The sequence below is a fragment of the Podarcis vaucheri genome, assembly GCF_965113315.1.
Source record: "Podarcis vaucheri genome assembly, chromosome: W".
Classification (NCBI taxonomy): domain Eukaryota; kingdom Metazoa; phylum Chordata; class Lepidosauria; order Squamata; family Lacertidae; genus Podarcis; species Podarcis vaucheri.
This window is the reverse complement of record NC_138757.1, coordinates 9,190,957-9,203,238: the sequence shown is the minus strand read 5'-3', so window position 1 is coordinate 9,203,238 and position 12,282 is coordinate 9,190,957. Positions and strand designations below refer to the sequence as shown.

The 12,282-nt window shown below is 38.4% G+C and overlaps 1 protein-coding gene across 4 annotated transcripts in view; it reads right to left on the bottom strand.

The window, feature by feature from the left end:
* LOC309523302 (fragile X messenger ribonucleoprotein 1-like) overlaps positions 1-12,282 on the bottom strand; it is a 201,218-nt gene that overhangs the window by 72,836 nt on the left and 116,100 nt on the right. For all 4 annotated transcript variants that reach the window (XM_082207094.1, XM_082207093.1, XM_082207092.1 and 1 more), the window contains 2 exons: positions 2,859-2,937; positions 1,558-1,667 (listed from right to left, as the gene is read on the bottom strand). In XM_082207094.1, the coding sequence (XP_082063220.1) occupies positions 1,558-1,667; positions 2,859-2,937 (189 nt within the window). The remainder of the gene's footprint in view (positions 1-1,557; positions 1,668-2,858; positions 2,938-12,282) is intronic.

The window sequence follows — 12,282 nt, the reverse complement described above, 5'->3', positions numbered from 1 at the left end:
ATCTCAAGAGTTGCTCAACAATCGCTGCGGTACTCTGCTAAGCTGTGCAACAGGCGAAAGCACTTCGAAGGTTCAGACGGTTCCAAAAGTTTTAACATGCCACTCCATGGGGCCAGGAGAAAAGAAAGGCAAAAGCCTTATGTCAAACCACACACTCTGTTTGCCATACTCAGGCAGGGATGGAATAGGAATGATGGTCTAAAAACAGCGAACCGGGAGGAGGTGGCCAAGTCGTTTTTAATTCAGGGCAGGAGAATGCAAATGCCACACCACGAGTCACATAAGTAACACACACACCAAAACGAAACAAATAAATACAGCTGTAACCTCAGAAAAATGGCGGTGGCCACTAGGCTAAGAAAAGGATCTCACTGAAAGAGGGCCACTGCACCTGAAGGCAGGAATGGACATTGGCACTGTGGCAATGACACCGGCTCTGGAAAATTTATTAAGTAAACAACTAAGGAATAAAAGAAGGGTGGTAAATAAGCAGAACAACCAAACGTAAAGAGTAAGGGAAAGGGTTTTTTGTGGGGGGAAACACGTGTGGACAAAGAAAGAACTGTAAAACAAAAATAACGATAAAGGAAATCTAAGGAAAAAAAGGGGGTTCAGAGAAATTATCACTACACAAGTACTTTTACTTGAACTGTGAATTTCCTTTTAATTGAAACACAAGGCAACCATGAGATTCTGGATTGCACCCATGCTACCAATGTAAATGGTGAGGCATATTCAATTCAGTGAAGTCTGAACCTACTTGTGATACACTTAGCTAACCCCTGCCACCCTACCCAAACTACAACCAGATGACTGAGCTCCTGGTGCTTGTCAAACAAGCTTCACACAAGCAGTCATGGTGGGTTACACGTTGTGTAGGACTGATCCAAAAATAGGCCCATAAGTGCTCAGTTATACATGTAGTTGATAGTACAGTGGTACCTCGGGTTACATACGCTTCGGGTTACATACGCTTCAGGTTACAGACTCCGCTAACCCAGAAATATTACCTCGGGTTAAGAACTTTGCTTGAGGATGAGAACAGAAATCATGCAGCGGCGGCACAGCGGCAGCAGGAGGCCCCATTAGCTAAAGTGGTACCTCAGGTTAAGAACAGTTTCAGGTTAAGAACAGACCTCCAGAACGAATTAAGTTCTTAACCCGAGGTACCACTGTACCAAATAAATTCAGTAGCCATGGAATCACAGAATTGTAAAGTTGGAAGAGACCCTGAGGGTCATCTAGTCCAACCCCCTGCAAGGCAGGAATCTCAACTAGATCATAAATGAAAGATGGCCTTCCAACCTCTGCTTTAAAACCACCTTTTAAAGGAGTCCATTCCACTGTCAAACAGCTCTTAACTTCCAAAAGTTCTTTCAAATGTTTAGTCAAAATCTCTTTTCTTGTAACTTGTATGCATGTAATTGGCCAGCGTTACACTAAAACTCATGACAAGTACTTAGAACCAGTAAGTAGAGGTTTTATAACAGAAATGCACAGTGCTTCCTTGTTGAATCTAAAACAGCATATAAACCAAGTCCTGTTTATTTCACATACCTCTTCTTCTGGAAGATTTTTATCATTCTCAGCCTCAATTCTGACTCTTACAACACCTGATTTATCCACGATCTCTTGAATGAGTTTTCCGTTTTTCCCTATAACTTTTCCTATTAAGACATACAGAACATCTAGAATTTAGGGGTTTGATCAGGTTAGTAAAATTACCAGCACAGAACATCTTTCATCAACCATTTGAAAGTTTCAGCCATGTGTTGATGCAGTAGCTTTGCACACCCTTCCAGGGGGCTTGTAAGTGAATTTGGTTGAGGGCACTTAGAAGCTTGCCTGTGATTGATAATCACGCACACGCACGCGCGCACACACACACACACACACACACACACACACACACATACATACAGTGCTTCACTAATCATCATACTTATGCTTCTTTACAGCAATGTCTATTCATCTTAATTCAAATCAGGCAATATATTTAAGATCATGATTTACATCAAGAAAAAAGGACCATTTTAATAACAGTAATTTCAATCACATATCCCTGAACAAGCAAGCATGCTACTCAGTTACTATAGCTGGAGTCTTTATACAACCTAGGAGCACTACCTAAAACTTCTGGTTAAATACAAGAGGCAGATCTCTGTTTGACTCTGTACAAGAAGGTAATTAAGAATACATCTTTCCATAACAGTAACTGATGGCCTCAAATTTTTAATGTGCTTTTATTATATATAGGTATGCTGAAAACTGCTTGGCTTTCAGGATATAGCAGTGTATGAATATTTTAATAAATTAATTACATAACTGGAGACAAACTGCAATACATGTTAACACTTACTTCAATTAAACAAAGGCAAGTCTTCCAGATTTTAATGTGCACAACATTGGATAAGCAAGGATTTATTCAGTGGACAATATAGAATCTCTCAATAAGATGTAAAGTAAATATTATGCTCTTTAGTTAGCAAAGTCAAGTATTTATATTTCAAGAATTGAACACACTGCAGAGCTTTGGTAGCAGAAGAACATAAAATGTATTACTTCCTATGTCATTCATAATGTCTAATCCAGAAGCCAAGTGAATTCCCTCACAGTTTTTATATTAAAAGGCATATTTTAACGTAAATCTGTTTGATAAATGGTCACCATTTGGTTCTAAGATGATAAGCATGGACTTTAAATAGTTCACATTGTTAGGATTTTATCTGAAACCTTAACACATGTATCACAACTGAAACTTAAATAATAAAATAGTCATGCTTTCAAATAGTTCTCTGATCGTTCTAAGAAAACAAATCACTGATTTGACTTTGAAATCACAGCCCAAATTGACATACCTACTAGGTTTCTGGGGACTTGGATGATATCTTCAGCAAATTCAAGATAACTTCTTGCCTTCTTCACTGCATCTTGATCCTACAGGACAGAGATTTTCAACCTTTTTGAGTCCACGGGTCCCTTGACAAACTACATTCTTTCTGCGGCACCCCTATGGGGCTCAGGAGCCCACTTATGTCAACCCTTGCCTGCACAGCTGGCAGCCTCTCACCCTTTTTTGAACACCCTCCCTTGTGGAGTGTTCCCTCAGCCTCCTTCCCTCTCCTTGCGAGTCCTCCAGGCAGCTGCTGCTGCCGCCCCTGGTCTCTGAGTTGCCCCCACTCCAGAGAGAGGTGCCTCCTCACACTGCCTCACAGGGGCCTGGGACTTGTCTATCCATTTCCTTTTTTTTTTTTTTTTGCATTTTAAAATTTTATTAATTTCCCATTATTTATACATTATATCCGTATTTAGTACATCTCATACATTTTGAACTTCCTTCAACGTCATTGACATTCATTCGTATTTGTTTCTTTATAACACATTCCGTTCTTTCATATTGCCGTTCTTTCCTCCCTTCGTACATTATTTCTATTGAGCAATACTTATTGGTTCTTTACAGTGCCTCTTTAAATCCCACTAGCGTTGTATTCACAAAACATTTATTCTCCAGATAACCCACAAATTTCCCCCAGTCCTCAATAAACTTTTCATCCTTAATATATCTGATTTTCCCTGTTAATTTGTCCAACTCGGCATATTCAGTCAGTTTTATTCTCCACTCTGCTACCGTTGGGATTTCTTCCTGCTTCCACTTCTGGGCTACCACAATTCTGGCTGCCGTTACCGCATACTGGAAAAGTTTACAATCCTTTCTTTTGATGTCCTTTCCCACAATACCTAATAAGAAGGCTTCTGGCTTTTTTACAAAAGTATAACTTAACATCTTTTTCATTTCATTATAAATTTCATCCCAGAAGCTTTTAACTTTCTTGCACTCCCACCATAGATGATAGAACGTCCCTTCTTTTTGTTTACATTTCCAGCATTTGTTATCTACCTTATACATCTTAGCTAGTTTTACGGGTGTCATATACCACCTATAGAGCATCTTCATCACATTTTCCCTCAGTAACGCACATGCCGTAAATTTTATATTCACTCTCCACAATTTTTCCCAATTCTCCAATTGAATGTTGTAGCCGAAATCCCTTGCCCATTGTACCATCACTGATTTTACTTCCTCATCTTTCGTATTCCACTCTAGCAATATTTTGTACATTTTTGACAGATTTTTATAATCGTTGTTTATTATCTCTTTCTGAAATGTCGATTCCTTTTCCTCGTAACCCCTATCCTTCACCTCTTTTTTAAATATTTCATTTATCTGAAAATAGTGCAGCCAATCATATGTGAATATTTTAACCTGATCGTATGGTTTTACTTTCCACTTCCCTCCTTCATTAGTAACCATTTCTCCATACTTGCCCCACTTTTCTCTCATATTAACTTTCTTTACACTTATCAACTCCAATGGGGATAACCAATGTGGGGTTTTCGGTTCTAGTATATTTTTGTATCTGTCCCAGACCTCTATTAGTGGTCCCTTGAAGATGTGGCTACAAAATCCCTTATGCACTCTCTTTTTGTCCCTCCACAGGTACGCATGTGTCAGGGAACTGACATCAGAGGAAAGGGAGTTGGTAGGGCTCCCAGAGACTGGGAGAGAGTCAGCAGCCAAAGCAGGGACCAGTAGGGGGAGCGAGGGGTCTCTGGAGGAGGATCTCAGTAATGCTGAGAGAGACGCAGCAGCCCAGGCAGGAAACAGCAGGGGAGAGAAAGGGGTGAGAGACACATCCAGCGAAAATAGCGGGGAGGTGTCAGAAGCAACTGCAGGGAGACCCATGCTTCGCCAGAAGCTGCCACGTCGTGAGTCCAGGAGACGCGTTTCCGTTAAGGAACTTCTTTGCTGGAAGCGCTTCCGCAGGCAGCCACTGTCAGACTCTACTAGTGACTAGAGCAGACATGTCTGAGGAGCTCTGTCACACACAGAGGTTTGTGGGGCCGCACAAACTCTGAAGGGGCACAATTTTAAGCACAAGCAGCTAATCATCCCCTGACAGCATGCCACCCAAATTTGTTGTTATACCCTTCCAGGTCTAATAATTCTTTATCCTCCAACTTTACCCATTCTTTTATCCAACACAGACATGCTGCTTCGTAATACAATCTCATGTCTGGTAGGGCGAAGCCCCCTCTTTCTGTTGCATCTGTTAGTAACTTAAATTTAATTCTGGGCTTCTTTCCTTCCCAGACGTATCTAGAAATCACCTTTTGCCATTATTTAAAGTTTTTTGTACCTTTTATTATGGGTATCGTTTGGAAAAAAAATAACAATTTAGGGAGCACCATCATTTTGACCATAGATATTCTTCCCCAGAATGATAATTTCATCCTGGCCCAGACCTCCAGATCTTTTTTAATTCCATTCCAAACCGGGGTGTAGTTGTTTTGGTATAAATCAATGTTTTTATTGGTAAGCCAGAGTCCCAGGTATTTAACCTTTTTGACGACCTCAATTTCTGTTCGTTGCTGTACTAATTCAATCTTATCCTGATTTAGATTTTTAACAATCATTTTTGTCTTACTCTTATTCAATTTAAATCCTGCTAACTCCCCAAATTTCTCCATCTCCTCCAAAATTTCCCTTATACTTTCTATAGGTTCTTCCACCGTTAAAACCACATCATCAGCATAAGCTTTAACTTTGTACTCATTTGAACCTGTTACCCCTTTAATTTGTTTATTTTGTCTTATTGCATTTAGTAAGACTTCCAGGACCACAATAAAAAGCAACGGCGAAAGCGGACAACCCTGTCTTGTTCCTTTGGATATTTTTATATCTTCAGTAATAACATTATTTATTATCAGTCTCGCCTTCTGTTCTGTATAAATTGCTTTTATACCATTCAAAAACTCTTGGCCCACCTCCATAATTTCCAAATTTTTCAACATAAAATCCCAGACTACATTATCGAAGGCTTTCTCCACGTCTACGAAAATTAGGCTGGCTGGTTTGTCACATCTATCAGATAAATACTCTATTAAGTTAATTATACTTCTTGTGTTGTTTTTTATTTGCCTGCCCGGTAGAAAGCCCGCTTGGTCTTCGTGTATAATTTTTGTTAATATCTTTTTTAACCTTTTGGCTAGAATTCCGGCAAAGATCTTATAGTCCGTATTTAATAAGGAAATGGGTCTGTAATTTTTAACTTGAGTTAGATCCAAATCTTGCTTTGGGATTATTGTGATGAATGCCTCCTTCCATGTGCTTGGAATGTCTCTTTCTTTTAGGATGTTATTCATTACATCGATTAGCGGGGTCATCAATGTGTCTTTCATTTCTTTATAGTAACTCGATGTGTACCCATCTGGGCCCGGAGCTTTCCCTCTTTTCAATTCTTTTATCACTTCTTCTACCTCTTCTCTATATATTGGGGCATTTAGCCTTTCTTTTTGATCTATCGAAATCTTCCTCACCATCTTTTCTTTTAAATATCTTTCTATTTTTCTTTTGTTGTCCCTTTCTTTATTCCTATATAGTTGCTCATAAAAATCCACGAATCCTCTTCTAATTCCTTTCGGGTCAGTTGTTTCTTCTCCGTTTATTTGTATTTTATTAATTGTGTTTTGTTCTTTCCTCCTTTTGACTTGCCAAGCAAGCCATTTTCCTGACTTATTGGCGAATTTGAAGTTTTTCTGTCTTAGCCTTTTGATATTCCACTCAACCTCCTTATTTATTAACATTGCGAATTGAGTTTGGAGGGACTTTATTTCCTGCAATATCCTTTCATTGTTCGGTTTTTTAATCAATTTTTGTTCATTGTCCATGATCTGTCTCAAAATCTCTTTAGTTCTTTTTTCTTTGTTGTTTCTTTTCCACACATTTTGTTGAATAAAAAGGCCCCTCATTACTGCCTTACTCGCGTCCCATACCACACTTGATTTTACCCCTTTATCTAAATTATCCAGAAAATACTCAAATAGTTTCTTCCGTATTTTTTCAACAAACTTTTGATCATCCCATAGGTTATCATTCAGTCTCCATCTAAAAGTTCGTTCTTCAGCTCCCTTCATCTCCATTACTATTGGGTTATGGTCAGAAATAACTTTGGCCTGGATTTCAATTTTTTTAATTCTTGGTGTCAGCTCATTCGATATCCATATTTGGTCTATTCTTGACATCGATTGATTCGGTTCTGAATGATATGTGAATTGTTTCTCCAAAGGGTGTCTCAATCTCCATATGTCTACTAAATTACAGTTCTTAATCATTCCAAAAAATGTCTTAGGTAACTTTCCTTCTTTTTTCTTCGTTTTTCTTAATCTGTCCATTTCAGTTGAGACCACCCCATTCATATCTCCCATTATTATAATTTTTTGATCCATGTGTTCAAATAATTTCTCTTCCAATAATCTAAAAAATTCTGTTTTATTTCCATTTGGTGCGTAAATCCCGACTATTATCAATGTTTCGCCTTGCCATTTAATACGAACTGCTATTATTCTTCCTTCCTCATCCTTAAATAGTTGGTGGGATTCGATATTGTTTTTGATATAGAGTACTACACCTCTTTTTTTCTCTTTATCCGAGGATATGAATTCATTCCCTAACCTCTTATTGATAAGAATTTTCCTATGTTTCTTGGCCACGTGTGTTTCTTGAAGGCATATGATGTCCAAATTCTTCTTTTTTAGAATACGTTCAATTCCGTTCCGTTTTTTCTTATCGTTCATTCCATTAATATTCCAATTCCATAATTTTAATGTCATATTTCTTACCACGAATCGAGTTTGAGTGTTAACCTATATCCTTTCTGTCTCTTCTCCTTCTTCCTCCTCTTCGTCTTCCTCTAATTCTCCTCCGTTCTGTTCTTCTTCTTCTCCCAATTCTGGTTCCTCCCTCAGTCTTAGTCCGCCTTCTGCTCCTTTAGGCTCCTCCTCTCCCTGCTGAAGCTCTTTGTATCTTCTTGTAAACTTTCCTATTTCCTCGGGGCTAGTCAATCTTCTTTTGACTCCTTTGTAGAAGAATGAGACACCTTCCGGAAATTCCCATCGAAAATCAATCCTGTTCTTCTTAAGCAGTTGCACTAGTGGTTTATAGGGTTCTCTTCGTTTCAGCAACCTTATTGGAATATCTTTAATTATAATTATGTAGTTTCCATCAATATATAATCTCTTCTCTCTGTTCCTTTGCAAAATCAGGTTTCTCATCTCTCTATCTTTAAATGTAACTAAACAGTCCCCTGGAAATTTCTTTACCTTACTTGATTTGATTTTCATTCTATATGCGTTTTGTATTGTCTTCGCCACATCTTCTTCCGCCAACTCCATCCACTGCGCTATTTCCTTTATTAGTCTTTCTTTTATATTTTCATTTTGTACTTCCGGGATTTGCCTCAATCTTAAATTAATTTCTCTCTGTTTTAGTTCATTCATTGCAATGAGTCTTTTATTTCTTCCTGTATTTTATTTAGATCTGCTATCTCATTTCTCATTTTTTCTTCTTCCCGCTTCATTTCTTTCATTTCCTGCTTAGTCTTTTTTAATCCCTCATCCACTCTTTTTGAGACCTCCTTAATCTGTCCTTTCAATTCACTTACTGTCTCCTCAATCTTTTTGTCCATTTTCCCAATTTTATTATCCACCTGTTCCAGTTTTGTTTCTAAGTTTTTTTCGCTTTGTTTTATTTCTGCAAACATCCTCAATATTTCTGTTCTAAATTCTGTTTCTTGTTTTGAAGCTCTCCTATCTGTTGGGGTTCCCCCCTCTACCCCTTTTTTTTGAGTGTGCGACATTGTCTTAAGCCTCAAAATATCGTGTATTTCCACTGAGTATTTTTTATCTATCCTGTCCTTCCTATACAAATATTCCTATACTTGCAGTTAGGTTATTGGGTTAACCACCAAAAATAGTATGAACCACCTTGTATAGAATAACAGCATATAATAACAAATGACCAAAAAGCAAAAAAGAAACCACGAAACCCGACTTCTTTAACCGTTCGTCTTGACCTAATATGCTTAGATGTTGTCCCTCCTTCCTGAAATTTGAGGGAAATTAATTGTTTATCAATTCTAATGATGTCCTGTTTGCAGTCTTCTTGCCCCTATTCGGGCTAATCCAACCAAACGCTTTGATAAACAAAGTATTGATTTGTAGAATTCTACATCCCAATATAATCCAGGTGAAGATGACAAAGGTATTGGGGGCACTCCACTTATAGCTTCCAAGGTACTCCAAATTTAAATGTTAATTTGAGTGTAATTATCAATATTTATATTAGTTATCCTTAATCAAATATGTCCATACTAAACAGATCAAAGGGTGCAGTCCAGTTATCTTCTTATATTTCACTGAGCCTAAAGAACCTCAACTGAGGTTTTCCAGAATTGGGATGTAATGTTTGACTTACACCACCGGGGGGAGTCAGCCCCTTTCAAGCTTGAGAGGAGGGCTCTTAGTTAATTAGTTTTTTGTTTGTTTTTTTTTCAGCTGCCCTCCTTATATTCCTCACTCTTTCAGTGTCTTATAAACTAAGGTAAAAAGGAAGGATGGTAAACAAAAAGAGAATCCCAGAACATCGACCCAGAGTACTTCAGAGTGTTTTATCTTCCCTTTCTCTGCGTCTTTTAAAGCCACTTAATATGGCGTCTGAAACTCCGCTCCACCCCCGCTTAGTATAGCGTTGGAAAAATCTTCTCAGTATCTTAAACTCTTCACATAAATCTTAACAGTAGTCCTCTTTATATTTCGATTGCCTTAATTGCTGTATCGACTGGGTTTTCTCTTCTGTCACGGCACTACTCTGCTCTCCCTCAGCTATCTCTCTTTCTCCTTTACCTTCGGAGAAAGTTTCTTTTTAACTTTGAGTAGACGGGAGAGACGGAAACAGTAGCCGCTAGCGGTAACTTACTTTCTCTTTCGGCTCTGCATGCCGCGCTGCGTCTTTTTTTCAATGAAGTCAAACTGACGCTAAACTCGGATTCTTCTCTTTCTACTCAGATACTTCCTTATCTTTTCCCCTCTCACGTTGTTTTCAGCGCTCCTTTCTGTATCCGAGTTTCTTTGTATCGAGAGCGGGGCGCTAATCCCTGCAGGCTCGGGGCTTCGCTGGTTCGCCACTGTAATGGCTGCCCAATTGCCCGCCGCTCGTTCTGTCGCTTTCTTCACCTTTATTCAAAGGCTACCTGGTGACCGGACGGACAGCACCATGGCACTGCTGGGCACCTGGACCTCTGGACACCCTCCAGAGGCTTGACAGGAGGTTTTTTTCGCCCTCAAAACCTCCCAAATCGGCCGAAGAAGCTAGGGCCCTCTCCGCAGAAAGAACCCTCGCCTGCAACAGGCTCCGCGCTCCACCGGAAGTCCTCCTTGTCTATCCATTTCCAACAGCAAGGAATGACGGACTGGCTGGCTGGCTGAGCTCCTTCTCCCTCTTGCTTGCTTACTTAGAGGCCACTTCAGCTCCTGGCAACCAGCACCCCCTGGCCAGCCCCAGAGACACTATTCACCTGCTGAACTTGTAGCCAAGGGCTGCTGCAACAAACAGCTGTGCAAGCCTTTGGGAGGCAGAGACATGAGAGGTCATCAGAGGAGGGAGGGAAGGAAAGAAGGGCAGAGGCCAGTATTGCCCACGGCACCCCTGACCATCATTCAAGGCACCTCAGGGTGCCTTGGTCACTGGTTGCAAACCACTGGTACAGGAAATACAATTAAAATGATAGAAAAATTTAACCTATATGATACTTGGAAAACGAAGCATCCCAATGAGAAGGATATTACACATTTCTCTGAAGCTAAAATATCGGGGGGGGGGGAGGATAGACACAATTTGGATTTCGAAAGGGTTGACTCTTAATTTGGAAAAGGCAGAAATCCTGAGCAGAACAATCTCAGACCATAATCCGGTAATAATTCATATGAAAACTAAAAAACAAACAAGGGGAAGATGGAGGCTGAATGATGAGATATGGAGAGATGAACAATTAGTGGCAAGAGCGAAAGAAACATTGGCAGAATTCTTTGAAATAAACGAAAAACAAAACGCAGACATGAATGTAATTTGGGATGCAAGTAAAGCTTACATGAGGGGCTTTGGGATACAACAAATGTCTAGGATAAAAAATAAAAAAGACAAAAATATTCAAGAAATAACCAGACAGATAAGAAATAATGAAAAAGAATTGATTAAAAACCCCCAAAACGGGAAAATAATTCAAAATATAAAGATACTACAATCTCATATATTTAATTTATTAAATAAGGAGGTGGAAAATAAAATTAAATGGATGAGACAAAGGTATTTCGAATCAGCTAATAAGCCCAGCAAGATGCTGGCCTGGTTGACAAAGGAAAAACATACAAAAAGAATTATAAATAAAATCTCAGACCAAGGTGAAGAAATAACTGACCCCGAAAAAATTAAAGCAAAAATTTTATTTAAAAAATTGATTGAATTGGAACAAAAAGACAATAACAAAATAAAGGAATATTTGTTAAAAAAAACAATTACCAGTAATTGAAAAAGAAGAATATGATTATTTAAATTTTAGTATAGAAACAGAGGAAATTGCACAAGTTATAAGGAAAATGAAGATTGGCAAATCACCAGGCCCAAATGGGATTACAATAAATTACTACAAAAAATTAGAGGAGGTAATTCTCCCAAAATTGAAAAGGGTTATGAACAATATATTTGAGGAAAGAAAAATTCCATGTTCATGGAAGGAGGCCTTAATAACATTTATACCTAAGCAGGGATCAGACTTGGAAAATATCAAAAATTATAGGCCAATATCACTATTAAATACAGATTATAAAATATTTACTGGAGTACTAGCAAATAGATTAAAACTTTTTTTGAATAGAATAATTAATAGTGATCAGGCTGGATTTTTGCTGGGCAGACACATAAAAAAAAATACAAGGGTAATAATAATTGACCTCTTGGAATATGTAGAAATGAAACCTAGCAAAATGGTAACTTTTTGCTGCAACTGGTGGATGCAGAAAAGGCCTTCAATAGGGTTTCTTGGGACTTCCTAGTGAAAACTATCAAATGAATGGGTATTGGAAATAAAATAACAAATGGAATTAAGGCTATCTATGCCAATCAGAAAGCAAAATTGATTATAAATAACAAGATTACTGAAGAATTTAATATTGAAAGAGGGACAAGACAAGGTTGCCCCCTCTCCCCACTCCTATTTATCACCATCTTAGAGACACTTTTAGTAGCAATAAGGAAGGACCCAAAGATTACAAGTATAAATTTAGGAACTCGGTACAACAAAGTCAAAGCCTTTGCTGATGACGTGATTATTACTACTGAAAACCCTATGGAAAGTATACAAGAAACCCTTTTAAAAATGGAAAAATATG